Consider the following 19,044-nt stretch of genomic DNA (forward strand, 5'->3'; position numbering starts at 1 on the left):
GTGCTGCTATAATGAAATACCACAGCCTGAATGGTTTATAAACAACAAAAATTTATTTCTCACAGTTCTGGAGTCTGGAAGTCCAAGATCATAGCGCCAGCATGGCCAGGTTCTGGGCTCTCTTTTTTGGATTGCAGACTTCTCATTGTATTCTTATATGGCAGAAGAACCTAGGGAATTCTATCAAGTCTTTTTTCTAAGTGCACTAATCCCATTTGTGAGGGCTCCACTCTCATGACTTAAGCTACTCCCATAGGTCGCATCTCCTAATACCATCACATTGGCCATTAGGATTTCAACAAATGAATTTTAGGGGGACACAAACATTCAAACCATAGCACACAGACAATGACTGAATTTATTTTAGACTAGAAGTTTTTCCCTAAAAATATGGGAAAAGTTCAGAAAAAAAGAAAGAATAGATAGTAAACACATAAAAAGTTTCAAAAAATATACAAATTAAAACTATAGGGGTTTCTCTGATGGTCCAGTAGCTAAGACTTTGCATTCCCAATGCAGGGGGCCTGTGTTCGATCCCTGGTCAGGGAACTACATCCCACATGCCCCAACTAAAAGATCCTGCATGCCTCAAGTAAGATGCGGCACAGCCAAGTAAATATTTTACAAAAACTATATACTTGTTCATTAACTAGTAAACTGGCTAAAATAGTTTTAAGTCATTGACATTCCTAATGCTAGCAAAGTACAGGAAGTTAATATCTCATATTGCTGCTATTTAGTTGCTAAGTTGTGTTGGACTCTTTTGTGACCCTATGAACTGCAGCCCACCAAGCTCTTCTGTCCACGGAATTTCCCAGGCAAGAATACTGGAGTGGGTAGCCAGTTCCTTCTCTCGGAAATCTTCCCGACCCAGGGATCAAACCCACGTCTCCTGCATTACAGGCAGATTCTTTACTACTGAGATACTGGGGAAGCCCAGTATCTCATTTACAAATGCTATTACATGATGCAACCCTTTTAAAAGCCATTTCAAGAGCCATAAAAATATAGACTTTGATCAAGTTAAATCTACTTTGGGAAATTAATCCTAAATTTTTCAATTAAGCAAAAAGCTGTATGCATTAAGATGCTTATCCCAGGGACATTAACATTAATTATCACTTATTGAAAACTATCTACTCAGAATAATCACTATGTTACATGCATTATGTATATTATCTCATGTAATCCTCAAAACAGCTTTATGAGGTAGGTACTTTCAAAGATCAAATAACTTGCTCAAGGACATACAGTATCAGTTCTTAATCACGACAATATACAGATATTCATAATAATGGTAAAAAAAGAAAGAACAAGCCTAAAAGCTGAAAAGTATAAAATGGTTAATTAATTTATGATTTATCTTCTTATGAACAACTTATCCACTAAAAATAATTACTAGGAGACTGTCATAACATGAAAAAATGCTTACATGTCAAGTGGAAAAAAGTAGTAGGACAAAATTGTGTATGTATTGTGATGACAGCTGTATTAAAAATGCATGCGATGGAAGTTTATGAGAAGTTTTTACCTTTTCCCTATTTTCCCCTAATTTTCTAAAATGGGCTATGTTGCTCTGTAACAAAAAGTTCCACTTAAAAATAATTTCTCTGATGATGGCAAAAGTTAAGATTTGGTTGTTTATCATTGTTATTTCCCAAGAGACTCAGCAGACGAGTAACTATTTGGTTTTCTTGCCTTTAACCAATGAACAAAGTAGTAATACCAAACATTTTAAAGAAATGAGGTGAATTTAGCCAAAAGATGAAAAGTTCTTTGGTTGGCTCTGTGGCTTGTCATTAGTTAAATTGGCTAATTATTTCCACATTGGCAAACAATTCCGGACATGCTTTAAAGAAGGAAATAGAAAGCAGGACATTTTAACAGAGAATCAGCAAACTTTCAGAAATAGTGTCAAATCTTCATTAACTCCCTCAAAAAGCAGAGATGAACAGCTGTTGCAGCATAACCTGTTGGCTCACCAACAAGCAAATGAGTCAACAAGGATGTGCTCACTCAAGTCCCTAGCAAAAGAATATGCACCTAAGCCTCACACTACTCCAAACAAAAAGATGCAGATTGAAAACGGGAGGAAAACATGATCATTCTTCCAAGCTTACACGTGCCTCTTCACATAACCTTGAAAACTCAACCACCAAATATGACCCAAGCTGTAGATTTCAAGTGGTGTGAGAATGAAGTGAGAAGTTGTCAAAGGAAAAGAGAAATTAATATCTATTCATTTGTTGAGCATAAACAGAGTTGATTATCTGAAAAGCTAATATAGTAGTCAAACTTCTAGCAAAACAGTATACTGTAAAACAGACCAAAATACTACGGAACAGTGCCTAAGACAAAGCCTCTGGACCCAGTCTGTCTAGGCTCATATATCCCACTCAATCACTTACTAGATTTGTGACTTTGAACAGGTCTTGAAATATTTGCTATTAGTGTTATATTCGGAGAAGGCAATGGCACCCCACTCCAGTACTCTTGCCTGGAAAATCCTATGGATGGAGGAGCCTGGTGGGCTGCAGTCCATGGGGTCACTAAGAGTCGGACACGACTGAGCGACTTCACTTTCACTTTTCACTTTCATGCATCGGAGAAGGACATGGCAACCCACTCCAGAGTTCTTGCCTGGAGAATCCCAGGGATGGGGGAGCCTGGTGGGCTGCCGTCTATGGGGTCGCACACAGTCGGACATGACTGAAGTGACTTAGCAGCAGCAGCAGCAGTGTTATATTACCACCATCAAGAGAAAGAGAAGGCAAAAAACCCACAAAAACCAAGATAAGAACCCCAAAGAGATGAGTACACATATTTTTAAATAAAAAAGGAATAGTATAAATAATATCAATTAATTTGAAAATTAAGATGAAATACCTAACATATAGCAGTCAGCCAGTTAGTCAGTTCAGTCACTCAGTCGTGTCCGACTCTTTGCGACCACATGAATCGCAGCACACCAGGCCTCCCTGTCCATCACCAACTCCCGGAGTTCACTCAGACTCGCGTCCATCAAGTCAGTGATGCCATCCAGCCATCTCATCTTCTGTCGTCCCCTTCTCCTCCTTCCCCTAATCCCTCCCAGCATCAGAGTCTTTTCCAATGAGTCAACTCTTTGCATGAGGTGGCCAAAGTACTGGAGTTTCAGCTTCAGCATCATTCCCTCCAAAGAAATCCCAGGGCTGATCTCCTTCAGAATGGACTGGCTGGATCTCCTTGCAGTCCAAGGGACTCTCAAGAGACTGCTCCAACACCACAGTTCAAAAGCATCAATTCTTCGGCGCTCAGCCTTCTTCACAGTCCAACTCTCACATCCATACATGACCACTGGAAAAACCATAGCCTTGACTAGACAGACCTTAGTCGGCAAAGTAATGTCTCTGCTTTTGAATATGCTATCTAGGTTAGTCATAACTTTTCTCCCAAGGAGTAAGCATCTTTTAATTTCATGGCTGCAGTCACCATCTGCAGTGATTTTGGAGCCCCCAGAAATAAAGTCTGACACTGTTTCCACTGTTTCCCCATCTACTTGCCATGAAGTGATGGGACCAGATGCCATGATCTTCGTTTCTAAATGTTGAGATTCAAGCCAACTTTTTCACTCTCCACTTTCACTTTCATCAAGAGGCTTTTTAGTTCTTCACTTTCTGCCATAAGGGTGGTGTCATCTGCATGTCTGAGGTTATTGATATTTCTCCCAGCAATCTTGATTCCAGCTTGTGCTTCTTCCAGCCCGGCGTTTTTCATAATGTACTCTGCATATAAGTTAAATAAGCAGGGGGACAATATACAGCCTTGACGTACTCCTTTTCCTATTTGGAACCAGTCTGTTGTTCCATGTCCAGTTCTAACTGTTGCTTCCTGACCTGCATATAGGTTTCTCAAGCATAGCAGGTGCTCAATAAATATGTACTGGATGAATGAATGAATAACGAATGAAAAGAATAAAATGTGTGTGTGCAAGCATGCATTTTTAAAAAGAAATATATATACAGTTGATCATTGAACAACATGCATTTGAACTGTGTGGGCCCACTTACACACCTATTTTTTTCAATAACTATAGCATCTGCATTTTCATTTTACAGGTCGTTACTTAAGCGTGGGGAAAAGACTGCATCTGACTAGCAATTGCAATATGTGGAATCAGAAGAACTAGGGTTTGAGTCCTAATTCTATCTAAACTGTTTCAGCTTCCTGTCCTTGAATGAGTCATTTATCCATTCATCTGTTTTTGAAGCAGAGATAATAGTATGAAGATTTTCAACTGTGTTGGGGGTTGGCACCACAACCTCCACGTTGTTCAAGGAACAACTATACCTCCAAAATTGACTCTGGGAGAAAGAGAAAACTTATCCTGAAAACCAGAGAAGGCAATGGCAACCCACTCCAGTACTCTTGCCTGGAAAATCCTATGGACAGAGGAGCCTGGTGGGCTGCAGTCCATGGGGTCGCTACGAGTTGGACACGACTGAGTGACTTCACTCTTATTTTTCACTTTCACGCATTGGAGAAGGAAATGGCAACCCACTTCAGTGTTCTTACCTGGAGAATCCCAGGGATGGAGGAGCCTGGTGGGCTGCCATCTATGGGGTTGCACAAAGTCAGACACAACTGAAGTAACTTAGCAGCAACATGAAAACATGTTTGTTATCAAAAGGAATACCTTTTTTGCCTCTTCCCACCCCCAAAATACCAGGTTCAAATTTTTTTTACAGGGTTCAGTTCAGTTCAGTCACTCAGTCATGTCCGACTCTTTGCCACCCCATGAATTGCAGCACGCCAGGCCTCCCTGTCCATTACCAACTCCAGGAGTTCACCCAAACCCATGTCCATCGAGTCAGTGATGCCATCCAGCCATCTCATCCTCTGTCGTCCCCTTCTCCTCCTGCCCCTAATCCCTCCTAGCATCAGAGTCTTTTCCAATGAGTCAACTCTTGGCATGAGGTGGCCAAAGTACTAGAGTTTCAGCTTCAGCATCATTCCTTCCAATGAACACCCCGGACTGATCTCCTTTAGGATGGACTGGTTGGATCTCCTTGCAGTCCAAGGGACTCTCAAGAGACTGCTCCAACACCACAGTTCAAAAGCATCAATTCTTCGGCACTCAGCTTTCTTCACAGTCCAACTCTCACATCCATCCATGACCACTGGAAAAACCATAGCCTTGACTAGACGGATCTTTGTTGGCAAAGTAATGTCTCTGCTTTCGAATATGCTATCTAGGTTAGTCATAACTTTTCTTCCAAGGAGTAAGCGTCTTTTAATTTCATGGCTGCAGTCACCATCTGCAGTGATTTTGGAGCACAAAAAGTCTCCACTGACACTGTTTCCCCATCTACTTGCCATGAAGTGATGGGACCAGATGCCATGATCTTCGTTTTCTGAATGTTGAGCTTTAAGCCAACTTTTTCACTCTCCACTTTCACTTTCATCAAGAGGCTTTTTAGTTCCTCTTCACTTTCTGCCATAAGGGTGGTGTCATCTGCATATCTGAGGTTATTGATATTTCTCCCTAGGGACAGACATAAACACTAGAACACCCAGAAACAAATCCAAGCATATACAGAGCCCTGGTTTATGACAGAAAAATAACACAAATTATTGGGGAAAGGAAAAGATTTAAATTAGATTCTTAACTTGTATCATAAATTAAAATAAACTCCAGATTAACCATAATAATAATAAAAAATACAATTTTAAAACTTTGGAACTATTTAAACTTTGAATTTTGGAGTATCATGACTTCAGTATCAAAAGCAATTATCTCAAATCAATGATTACAGCTTCCACTTTAAAAAACTAGTAACAGAAAAGCAAAAGAAATCCAAAACAAGCAGAAGAAAGGAAAGAATAAAAGATCAGAGTGAAAATCAATGAAACAGAGCACAACAGAAAGAATATGGTTCTAGCCAGACTGGCTAAGGAAAGAGAAAGCGAGGAAGAGAGAGAACAAAAATAAAATACCAACGCCAGAAGTAAGAAAGGTGATATTCTACAAGTGTTAGAAGGATAGAAGGATAATAAGGGTATATCATGAACAATTTTATGCCAATAAATATAACAACTTAGATGAAATGAGCAAATTCCTTTAAAGGTAAACACTACCCACACTGACTCAAAATATATAAATAACCTCCATAGACCTGGAATTATCTAAGAAATTGAATTTGTAGTTAAAATGTTTCCCACAAAGGAAAAATCAAGCTCAGATAGCTTCATTTGATGAATTGTGCCAAATATTTAAAGAAGAAATAATACTTTCCACACAAATTCTTCTAGACAATTGAAGACCAGAGAATAAATCTCAACTGACTCCATGAAGTCATTATTACTCTGATACCAAAATAAGACAGAGTCATTACAAGAAGACTACAAGTATCTCTTATGAACACAGATGGAAAAATTATTTTTAAAATGTCAGCAAATCAAATCCAACAATACATAAAAAGGATACATAATGCATCATGGCCAAATGGGATGTATCCCAGAAATGCAAAGTTGGTTTAACATTTGAAAATCAACGTAATTCAGCATATCAACACTCTAGAAGAAAAATCATATGATCTTCTCAATAAATGCATACAAATATTTGATAAAGGCCCACATCCATTCCTAATAAAAACTCAGCAAGCTAGGACTAAAAGAGAACTTCCTCAAGCCAATTAAACGGCATATTTAAATATTAAAGAAACAAAGGAAATTCATTTATTCTAACTTCTTTTGATCTTCAATCTTCTCTTTATAAAATCTTGCCATGTGTTATGCAAATTTAGCATCAAGAGACTATTTAGAATGTATCAAAAACTTGAAGATTAAGTGTGGACTCACAGGATAAACAATGACCTAAGTCCACAAACCCTTCCCTGACTTCTAAACTTAATATCAGAGACTGAGGTAAGTCGCAGTTTCCTCATCTCTGAAATAGAAATGGTGACAACTTATGTCTGACCTGTCTCTCGAGAATGAGGTCATGTCTACAGAACACATATGTGGGAGAAAAAGTGTTAGATAAGTAGTGATATTTAGAGCTGTTGTAAGATATAAAATTATATATCTTGTAAGATATAAAATTATAATAGACTTTAAATTTTTGAATATGGGAACCTTGGATTTTAAAAATATATATTAAGCCAGACATTTAAGAGTTCACCACTGTGAGTTTCTCACTCAACACTGAGCAAGCCTGGACACATCAGCATCTCTAATGTATGAAAAGCACAACTCCTTACCTCCATTCCCAACAAATTAGCAAAAGAAGACAAAACTGAAGTCTTCTCCCTGATGCCCAAATGGTGGAATGCAGGAAAGAGGCAAAAGCTGAACTATCATAACCATATAACCATACATCAACAGCAAAGTCATCTTCCCTGCTTTCAAGAGCTGGTATTCCTATCTAGTCTTTTGAAGGGGGAAAAAAAAAAACAGCTGTAAATTTTCTTACTTGGGAAAAATATATGAACTTTTTAAAAAAATAACTGGCCAAACTATATTTTAGCAAAAAGCTAAATTATGTCAATAAACATGAGAGTGATGAAATATTTAAAATAAGATTAAAAAACAAGTAAATATATGCTTAGAAGAGACAGTGAAATAAAGAACTTTTTATATGCCTTTTTTTCATATTCCTCCATCTCATCATTTTCTTCTACCTTTCTTTTCCTTCTTTTCTTCACTAAGGACATGTTAGGAAGTAGTTTCTAGATCTGGGCAAGAATGAGTTAAAACTATCATGTTTCACAAAATAGATATTTATGATAGAATTAATTCTACATACATGGATAAGTATACTCATAAAGGAATATGTAAATGATTTCTACATAAATGGATAACTATGAAGAATAGTAGTACATATATTGATATGAAAGGATATGAATTTTTAAACACATAAGAATTTATCGTAATGAGCATCATCCTTCAAAGTACAGAAGATTATTCTAATTGACAGAGAACCTCAAATAGAGTCTGAGGTATTTTATTTTAATAAGCAATTGGGAGTCATTAAGAGAGGAACACGGGGCTTCCCTGATGGCTCAGCAGTAAAGAATCTACCTACAATGCAGAAGACACAGGAGATGTGGGTTTGATCCCTGGGTCAGGAAGATCCCCTGGAAGAGGAAATGCCTACGTACTCCAGTATTCTTTCCCGAAAAATCCCATGGACAGAGGAGCCTGTCAAGCTACAGTCCAAAGGATCCCAAAGACACTGACTGAGCAACTGGGCACAGAACAGCACAAGGGAGGGACATAAAGCTATGTTTAAATTAATATATAATTTAATAAATAATGCTACACTATAAAAGCAGAATTAACCAAAATTCAATTATGTTAGATAATGGACAAAAGAAAAGGAGAAGCCTCACCCTCCCCTCAAAAACAAAAAGGTGAAAATTTTCAGCCTGGGGAATCATGAAAATGTTAGCATCACTGGAGATACTAACATCAATGGAGATTACACAGCAAGTGAAAGAAAATGAACCCTGTTTCAGATATGCTGCATATGATATTTCAGAGGAACCCTCAAACGGAATAATTTAATTGACAATCAAAGTTGGAAACACATTAGAGAGAGAGGAAAAAATAAGCCTCATCAACACAGAAATGACAGTTAAAGCCTTAAAAGTAGAAGATATCTGAAGTAAACGTAGAATAATGATGAATAATAATGAAGGGAAGAAAGGCATATTGGTGACTAAACTTTAGGGAATACCCTCTGTGTTACCAAAGAAGCACTACATAGTACTTACCACACAATATTTATTTTCACTTGTCCTTGTGGCAAGGCCGAGATTCAATAAAGGTTTACTGGACAAAAGTACAGATAGATCATTAGGGACAGAGAAGAAAGAGAATTTTAAAAGAATGTAAACTATTAGAGATGTAGGGAACCAAGGAGAGTATCTTGGTTTATTGCTGTTGCTGTTGTTCAGTCACTAAGCTGTGTCCGACTCTTCGCAACCCTGTGGATTGCAGCACATCAGGCTCCTCTGTCTTCCACTATCTCCTGGAGCTTGCTCAAATTCATGTCCACTGAGTCAGTGATGCTATCTAATCATCTCATCTGTTGTTTATTAATCCAGCATAAAGAAAACACCCAGAAATATGAGCCTGTTTGTATAGGAATTGATCTGAAGTATTCAAGAGCCAGAGGAAAAGCTCCCCTAGAGAGAGGGGAGTCCTTATTTTGGACATGGAAAGAAATCATCTGAGCAATGAAAAGGATTTAACAGCTAACAAATTGAATTCAGAGGCATACTATTAATTTTGTACAGGTATGTGATTCTTTATCACCAGGAAATTTGATGGTTAATCCATCAGCCACCAGAGACATAGTGATGAAGTTAATTAATAATGAAAAGATTTGCCAAAGGACCAATTTAAAGCAGTTTGCTAATGTTTTAGGAATGCTGAATAACAATAGTAATAAAGGCATAATTAATGGTACATAAACCAGAGAGCTAAGGGATTCAAATCTTAATCTTGGACAGTTTCCTTTGTGAGCTTTATTGAGTTATTTTTGTTACTAATTAGTAAGAATAAATAGCATTATCAAGTGGAAGCTAATATTATGAGGCCTAACAGCTGGAGAGAAGACGGGCTAAAGTTGGTCACTAAATGTGACTGACAATGAGCAAATGACTCAACTTTTATTGTGTACTTGATGTGCAGTACTTCCTCTTTATGCAAATGTTAGCCACCTCAACTTTATCACAGGATATGAAAATAGTTTAAATAAATATGTACAAAATTTGTTAATATAACAAATTAAGTCAAAAAGACACAAACTGTCTAAAGTTTGTATTAGCATAATAAATAGACGGTTATTCCATAAACTATACTCAACACCTTCTCCCTAGTGTTAACCACTTCCTTGTACTTAGATGGCTCTTCACTTTTTTCAAAGCACTTTCACAAATATTAGTCAAAGATTAGTCAAAGACCATACATTATATATGATCTAACCACTCATTGTGCCATACAGGTTTATGTTGCAGGAAATAGTCTTTCTCCTCCCTGGTGTTAATGACATATTCTCTTTTATTTTTATGAATTTTCATTTCTTTCAAAGCACTTTCACACACTTAAATGGAGCAGCAGCATTAAGAATGATCTTTCCACTCTTTGCATCATCTCAATGGCATAATCCAAAAAAGCAGAGAACTAAAAGATTGATAAATGGACTGGATGATTTTGAGGCAGTCAATTCATGATTCTTAAAGTTGAATTCAGATTTCCTAAAAGTCTTAGAAATGCAGCAAACTCTCCAGGAGAGTAAGCCAATTCTCTCTTTCTTCCAGGCATTGGCTTTGGGAGGCAGTATAATTAAATAATTAAGATATCTTAAATGTGGCATTAAGGGGAGAAACCAAATATATCATGTTTACCAGTGTAACCCCTCTATGTCAAGCACAAAGCTAAGTAAACAGTAAATACTCAAGAAATCATCATTTTGATTGTCACCACAGGGAGAAAATTCTACCCAAGCTCCCACAGAATATCTCCTACAGAGTGAAGAACAAGTCTCAATTTATTTTTTGTTTTATTACATGTCCTTAATAATTACTGCTTTTAAATGTGTGTACACCAAGCAGAATATAAACAAATTAAAACCACACAGCAAAAAGCTGAAGGATACAGACAGCTGGAAAATATCAATAGATTCAGAGGGCCAAGAAAATTTCAAAGGCAAATGGGAATACACCTGATGACCCTTAAATTAATAAGCAAACACTTTTAAATCCCCATGGTTAAACTAAAAATTACTTCAAAAAAGAAGTTTCAAAAGGCAGAACTGTTTCCTATATGTTTATGTCTTTAGTCTTTCATACTGTGAGTTGCAAAAACTACATATGGTATTTTTTTTTCTTTGATATGACCAAGATAAAGGCAGGTACTTTGGTTTTAGGCAATTGAATTGCTGGAAATCTAGGTATAAATTAAAATTTTAAATTGATTGTATCTTAAAAAGCATTAAGAAACCATTCCATTTTAAAAAGTCCAATGGTTATACATTTCACAAACATTTATTTTATAACATTATATCCTTCTAATGTAGCTTTTGGGTTGTTTCTATATTTAATACACGGCATATTTTCTTAAAGAATGACAACATAAGCTTAAAAAAACACTACAATCTACTTATACTTCAGATTTAACTGGGAAAAGTTTCTTTTAAAAAATTATTTTGTAAAAGTTGTAAATTTAGCACTCATTAGGAAAAGACAGGCCCATTGGATAATAGTTACAAACCACACAGCCATAAAAGATAAAAAGGAAAGCACAGTGGTTCTCAAATCATTCTGGTCTCCTTAAACTAATGCATGTCCTTTGGTTGTAGATTATTCTCAAGTCAAAGGAAAAAAAACTTCTAAAATCAAGGTCACTGAAAATGCCTAAACCATACCAACTTTGACACGTGTAAAACAGTGTTAAAACTGGCCAAAATGATTTATAGTAAAAGCATTTTCCATATACTATTTCTCTGAGATAGATGGAAACAAATACTTTACTAAAGATTGTATTTCACATCTGGGAAAACTTTGCTTGAGGTTGTATGGAAAGTATTCAGAGAACAGTGACCTAGGTATCTTGCCTTAGGCCTAGACAATTTTTTTCCTGTATTTATACAATTTTATAGATCTTTCAGTAGGATTCTAGATAAACTACAGGATAAACTATTGCATAAAACATTTGTATACTAAAAAGGTATTCACTGTTTATCTGAAATTCTAATTTAAGTGGGAGTCATAGTTTTATTTGCTGTATCTGACAACCCTATTTTTCAGTATATATTGTTTGTTTCAGAAAATACCAAATTTATTGACTGGAAGAGATTTAATCTTGTGGAAGCTGGGTATAATTCTTTACCTTTAAGGAGCTTCTTGAGGACCAAACCACCATAAATGCTTCCTGCAGCAGCAACTGCAAGAAACAGAACACAAAGAAGTATCACAAATGAAGCAATTAAATGGATTTTATCTAAAGAATCATATGGGACCCTGAAATCACTGTTGATAGATACAGAATATTTAAAAGATGGTCACTAATAATGACCATCATAGAGAAAGCAAGGGAATTTCATGGATTACAGAGAAAGCAAGGGAATTCCTGAAAAACATCTACTTCTGCTTCACTGACTACACTAAAGCCCTTGACTGTGTGAATCACAACTAACGGTGGAAAATTCTTAAAAGACACAGGACTATTAGACCACCTTAGCTGTCTCCTGAGAAACTAATATTTGGGCCAAGAAGCAACAGTTAGAACAGGACATGGAACAACTGACCGGTTCAAAATTGAGAAAGGAGTACGTCAAGGCTGTATATTGTCACCCTGCTTATTCAACTTCTTTGCAGAATGCTGGCCTGGATGACTCACAAGCTAGAATCAAGCAAGATTGCCGGGAGAAATAACAACCACCTCAGATATGCAGATGATACCACTCTAATGGCAGGAAGTAAAGAGAAACTAAAGAGCCTCTTGATGAGGGTGAAAGAGGAGTGAAAAGGCTGATTAAAACTGAATATTCAAAAAACTAAGATCCTGGCATCAGGTCCTGTCTTGCTGTATCTCACTGTTTGCTGAGGCATGAGCCGGGAAGCTGCAAGAAAACTCAAGGAGCCGTAGGAACTGCAGCCATGTTTATTCTCTCCTGACTGGCACGGCAGCCATGGCAGCAGCAGACATGCTGTGGTCACTCACAGTTGACCCAGCGGACACACCGTAACTGGGCCACGACACAGCCATAATGTGGACACATGGCGTTTCAGGTGGGGCTTATATATGTTTACAGAACAAAAGTGGCCTGTGGCCAAGCCGGTACATTGTGACATGCATGCGCAGAGCTCTTACAAGTGATCTCAGCTGTTACGTAACCATGTATTTACAGAACGTGGGGGTGGGGAGCAGGAGAGTCCATGGGGCAGAGGGCTTGACCATCGCTTTCTTGGCTAATTTGCTTTTTCCCTACAGGTCCCACCATTTCATGGCAAATAGAAGGGGGAAAAGTGGAAACCGTGACAGATTTTCTTGGGCTCCAAAGTCATTGCAGACAATGACTGCAGCTGTGAAATTAAAAGACACTTGCTCCTTTCAATAAAAGCTGTAACAAACCTAGACAGTGTATTCAAAAGCAAAGATATCACTTCGTCGACAAAGGTCCGTACAGCCAAAGCTATAGTTTTTCCAGTAGTCAAGTATGGATGTGAGAGTTGGACCAAAAGAAGACTGAATGCTGAAGAACTGATGCTTTCAAATTGCGGTGCTGGAGAAGACTCTTGAGGGTCCCTAGGATTGCAAGGAAATCAAACCAGTCAATCTGAAAGGAAATCAATCCTGAATATTCATTGGAAGGGCTGAAGCTGACTCTAGTTACCTGAGGCAAAGAGCTGACTCATTGGAAAAGACCCTGATGGTGGGGAATATTGAAGGCAAAAGGAGAAGAAGGCAGCAGAGGATAAGATGGTTAGATGGCATCACCAACTCAATAGACATGAATCTGAGCAAACTTTGGGAGATAGTGACGGACAGGGAAGCCTGGCATGCCGCAGTCCATGGGGTCACAAAGAGTTGGCCACGACTTAGTGACTGAACAACTAACAAAAAGCACCAAAGAAGTACTGGAGGCTCCAACTGTTCAGGGGCAGAATAACTTCTTAGAGAGGAGAACCAAACAGCAACTCCTTTACCCATATTAAATACCAGGGCTGCCTCTTGGATATTACTATTCCTGATAGAAAAAAAAAAATCACAGGAAGACTGCGAACTGCGGCTAATAACCAGAGTATCTCATGCCAATAAGTCATATTCCAGTATAAGATTCAATTAACATTTTTGGTCTTTCTTTTAACCAATTCAGTCTTTAGTAAATTTACTCTTTACCAGACTATCAGGTAAGAATTTTCTGTACTCAGAGTTCTAAATCAGAACATTAGAACACCTAGAACAATAATTCTTCAGGGAAAGAGGGTAAGTGAGGAAACAGGTCCCTAAGAGGGTGAGGAAGATCACAACCACCTGGAGGCTTTTTTCCCCAGAGTGATGTGACCCCATAGTTAAGAATCTAAGAATCACTGCCGTAAGAACCAATGGAAATGTATCTATACCTCAAGAAATATGTATTCTTCTGGCAGGGAAAACAGATTGAGAATCTAGATCTAGAGTAAGAGGCAATATCATTCTCCAAATGTGTGCTGTCCAATACAGTAGCTGTGCGTGCATGCATGCTAAGTCACTCAGTTGTGTCCAACTCTTCGCAACCGTATGGACTGTAGCCCGCCAGGCTCCTCTGTCCATGGGATTCTCCAGGCAAGAATCCTGGAGTGGGCTGCTGTGCCCTCCTCCAAAGGATCTTCTCAACCCAGGGATCAAATCCAGCGGCTTAAGTCTCCTGCTAGCTTTTTATCACTAGCGCCACCTGGGAAGCCCAATACAGTAGCTACTAGCTATTACTACATGAGGCTATTTTGATTTAGTTAAATGAGAAATTCCTTTAACAAAAATTTAACAATTTTTTGATTTAACAAAAAGCATTTTTAAACTTAGTGTTCTTCACAGGCATACACTAGTTCTGACCTAAAGGAGTGGGTGACTTGCCACAGGGATGGGGATTGGGAAGCTGCTGGCAGGCTGGCACTAGAGATCAGTGAGGAGCTAGAACATTTACAAGAAACAAACCACAAGCTGCGTGCCTCACAGTGTGTCCATGATGCTTCTTCACTGCACACCTCAGTATCCTCTAACATCCTTTCTTAGTTTTAACGAGTACCCTATCAACAAATTGTTGGAAACAGATTACCTGGGGTGAACACGTGCAGGGAGAACAATCATCCTGCCTGCTTCACAGATTTTCAGCTATGCTTCCAATCTTTCTGTACTAAAGTAATAAAGTGCTATCCTTCAAATGCAAAGATGACAGAACAGGTATTTTTAAGTAACAACATTGCCCAAAATTGTCTTTATAGAACACAAGATGACTTAAGGGCTTCCCTGGTGGTTCAGTGGTACAGAATCCGCCTGCCAATGCAGAACACACAGGTTCAATCCCTAATCTGGGAAGATCCCACCTGGCTCGGAGCAACTAAGCCTATGCACCACACCTATTGAGCCTGTGCTCTAGAGCCTGGCAGCTGCAACTACCGAACTCATTGCTGAAGCCTGCGCACCCCAGAGCCCATGCTCCACAACAAAAGAAGCCACTGCAAGGAAAAGCCCGTGTACTGCAACTGGAGAGTAGCCTCCACCTTCTGCAACTAGAGAAAAGCCCACGCAGCAATGAAGACCCAGAACATCAAAAAATTAAAGAAAACTTTTTTTAAAAGTCAGGTTATAAAAACAAACAAAAAAAGATGATTAAAAAAAACTACAAGGTTACATATGTTTGGGAAATGCTATATACTAGAGCCCATTTTTAAAGATTCACAGTCCATGCTGGCATATTAAAAGTTCTGAGATCTAAAATAACAAAATTCATTTGATTTTAACCAGCAACCCCCAAGTTTAGAGAACTGCATAACTTCTTTCTCAAAATTCATATAAACATCCTGTAACACGCATTTTGGAAAACACTGGAATTGTTAAAGCCTTCAACAATGATAGGAAAAACTATATATAGTCATTTCTCAGCTTCTCACAGATGGGTCATTCCAGCAATGAAATTTTCTGATTTGTTGTGAGTTTCATGATGTGCCTCTGAAAGAGATTTTGAAGACCTAAGGCCCAACACTTGTGAATATGACCTTATTTGGAAATAGAGTCTTCATGCTGCTGCTAAGCCACTTCACTTGTGTCCGACTCTGTGCAACCCCATAGACAGGAGCCCATCAGGCTCCCCTGTCCCTGGGATTCTCCAGGCAAGAACACTGGAGTGGGTTGCCATTTCCTTCTCCAATGCATCAAAGTGAAAAGTGAAAGTGAAGTTGCTCAGTTGTATCTGACTCTTAGCGACCCCACGGACTGCAGCCTACCAGGCTTCTCCGTCCATGGGATTTTCCAGGCAAGAGTACTGGAGTGGGATGAGGGTCTTCATAGACGATATCAAGTTAAGATGAAGTCATACTGGATTAAGGTGGCTCTAAATCCAACTGATGTCCTTATAAGAAGGCCATGTGAAGACACAGATATACACAAGGGAGAACATTGCATGAAGACAGAGATGGAGGCTGGAGCAATGTATCTGCAAGTCAAGGAACACCAAGGGCTTGCTGGCAACTACCAGAAGGTAGGAGGGAGCTAAGCAATCGATTTCTCCCTCAGAGCCTCCAGAAGGAACCAACCCTACTGCTATCTTGACTGTGGACTTCTGGCCTTCGTAACTGTAAGAGAATAAATTTAAGCCGCCCAGTTTGTGGTACTTTGTTACAGCAACGCTAGGTAATGAATATGTTATTCTTCATCATCAGAGATTTCAGGCCAATGACATCACTCACTTTCAGATAAAGATGGCAGATTAAACATACCTATCTACTTTCACTCCCTCCTGAAATCTCAGTAAAACAATAGAAAAGGAATATTTTTAGAAGTAATAAACCTACAAAGATACAGAAAAAGAGAGATGACTTTAATAAAATTGTATTAGGTTGGTGCAAAAGCTATTGCAGGTTTGCACTGTTGCCATTTGTCATTTGATATTGGAAAGGAAAAAAAAGTGAAAATGTTAGTTGCTTAGTCATATCCAACAACCCTTTGCGACCCCACAGATGTAGCCCACCAGGCTCCTCTGTCCATAGAATTTTCCAGGCAAGAATACTGGATTGGTAGCCATTCCCTTCTCCAGGGAATCTTCTGGACCCAGGAATCAACCTGAGTCTTCTGCATTGCAGGCAGATTCTTTACCATCTGATATTGGGATACATTTTTAAATAAATGAAGTTATGTTATACATTGTTTTAATGCTCATTTCTTGGTTTGGTTTTTTCCTAATGACATTACTTGCTGTTTATTTTATATTTATTTGAGACTATGGAAATGATCTTAGACAAAAAGCAAATTCAAGCGATTTTCTTGAGTTCAAAATGGATCGTAAAGCAATGAAGACAACTCACGACATCTACAATGCATGTGGCCCAGGAACTGAAATGAATGGACAGTGCAGTGGTGGTTCAAGAAGTTCTGCAAAGGAGACAAGAGCCTTGAAGAAAAGGACTATAGTGGCCAGCCATCAGAAGTTGACAACAACCAATTGAGAGTCATCATCAAAGCTGATCCTCTTACAACTACAGAAGTTGCCAAAGAACTCAATGTCATCCATTCTATGATTGCTTGGCATTTGAAGCAAATTGGAACAAAGAAGCAGCTTGATAAATGGGTGCTTCATGAGCTGACCAAAAATTTTAAAAATTGTCATTTTGAAGGGTCGTCTTCTCTTATTCTATGCAACAATGAATCATTTCTTGATCAAATTGTGATGTGCAACGAAAAATGGATTTTATATGACAACCAGCTCAGTGTCTGAACTGAGAAGCTCCAAAGCACTTCCCAAAGCTAAACTTACAACAAAAAAAGGTCACGGTCACCAGTGGTCTGCTGCCGATCTGATCCACGGCAGCTTTCTTGGGGCTTCCCAGGTGGTGCTAGTGGTAAAGAATCTGCCTGCCAATGAAGGAGACATTAAGAGACATTGGTTTGATCCCTGGGTTGGGACAATCCCTTCTGAACCCCAGCAAAAACCCTTACATCTGAGAAGTATGCTCAGCAAACCAATGAGATGCACTGAAAACTGCAACACCTGCAGCCCACATTGGTCAACAAAAAGGGCCCAATTCTTCTCCATGACAATGCCCAACTACACGTCTCACAACAAATGCTTCAAAAGGTGAATGAACTGGACCACCACATTTTGCCTCATCCACCATATTCACCTGCTGCTGCTGCTGCTAAGTTGCTTCAGTCATGTCCGACTCTGTGCAACCCCATGCACTACAGCCCACCAGGTTCCCCAGTCCCTGGGATTCTCCAGGCAAGAGTACTGGAATGGGGTGCCATTGCCTTCTCCAACCATATTCACCTGACCTCTTGCCAATCAACTACCACCTCTTCAAGCATCTTGACAAGTTTTTGCAGGGAAAACGCCTCCACAACCATCAGGAGGAAGAAAATGCTTTCCAAAAGTTTATCGAAGCCCAAAGCACAGATTTTTACACTATAGGAATAAACAAACTTATTTCTCATTTGGCAGAAATCTATTGATTGTAATGGTTCCGATTTCGATTAATAAAGATGTGTTTGAGCCTAGTTGTAAGGATTTAAAATTCATGGTCCAAAACTGCAATTACACTTGCACCAACCTAATAGAAACAGAAAAGCCAGAGAACTAGTGGGAAAGGACTTAGGTCTCAAGAACCGAAAAACTGAGTTATAAGCAAAAAAAGGTGAAGATAAAGAAACAATACCAAATATACAAAAAAATCCCCCCAAACTCAAAACTGGCTGTATCAGGAACCTCTAGAAGTAGAGGTGGGATCCATAATAAGGAGTCAGGTGAAAAAATGAATTTAAGAAGTAGGCAAATCTTTAAATTCCCTTCTCCACTCAGCCTTCTAAGGACTGGTCCCTCCTAAATTTGGTAAGGGGTTGGGGAGAAGTTATTCTGTGAAAAGATAGAAGCGCGGGTCTCTGGGCTGGGAACTTAAGTTGTACTATTAAAAACAAATGGACTGAGTGAACATAAACACTAAATGCTAAGACACAACCTCCCATCCCCGATCTCTCAAATTCCAGAATGCTGGCAATCTGGTTTTTATCCACTTGGTGAGAGACTCTGAACATATGCATAGAAAAATCTAGAATAATACATATTGCATGTTAATCATTATCTCATGCAGTGAGATTACTGAAGAGTCTCACTTTCCATAATATGAACTGAAGTGAAGTGAAAGTCATTCAGTCATCTCTGACTCTTTGCGATCCCATGGACTAATAGTCCATGGAATTCTCCACGCCAGAATACTAGAGTGAGTAGCCTTTCCGTTCTCCAGGGAATCTTCCCAACACAGGGATCAAACCCAGGTCTCCCATACTGCAGGCAGATTCTTTACC

The 19,044-nt window shown here is 38.7% G+C and overlaps 1 protein-coding gene across 1 annotated transcript in view; it reads right to left on the reverse strand.

Annotated features, from left to right (window-relative positions):
• The window catches only part of TOP6BL (TOP6B like initiator of meiotic double strand breaks), a 107,060-nt gene that overhangs the window by 66,548 nt on the left and 21,468 nt on the right, over positions 1-19,044 (reverse strand). Inside the window, exon 4 of the mRNA XM_068976428.1 lies at positions 11,878-11,931. Coding sequence (XP_068832529.1) covers positions 11,878-11,931 — 54 coding nt within the window. The remainder of the gene's footprint in view (positions 1-11,877; positions 11,932-19,044) is intronic.

The sequence above is a fragment of the Capricornis sumatraensis genome, chromosome 8 (genome assembly GCF_032405125.1).
Source record: "Capricornis sumatraensis isolate serow.1 chromosome 8, serow.2, whole genome shotgun sequence".
Lineage (NCBI taxonomy): Eukaryota > Metazoa > Chordata > Mammalia > Artiodactyla > Bovidae > Capricornis > Capricornis sumatraensis.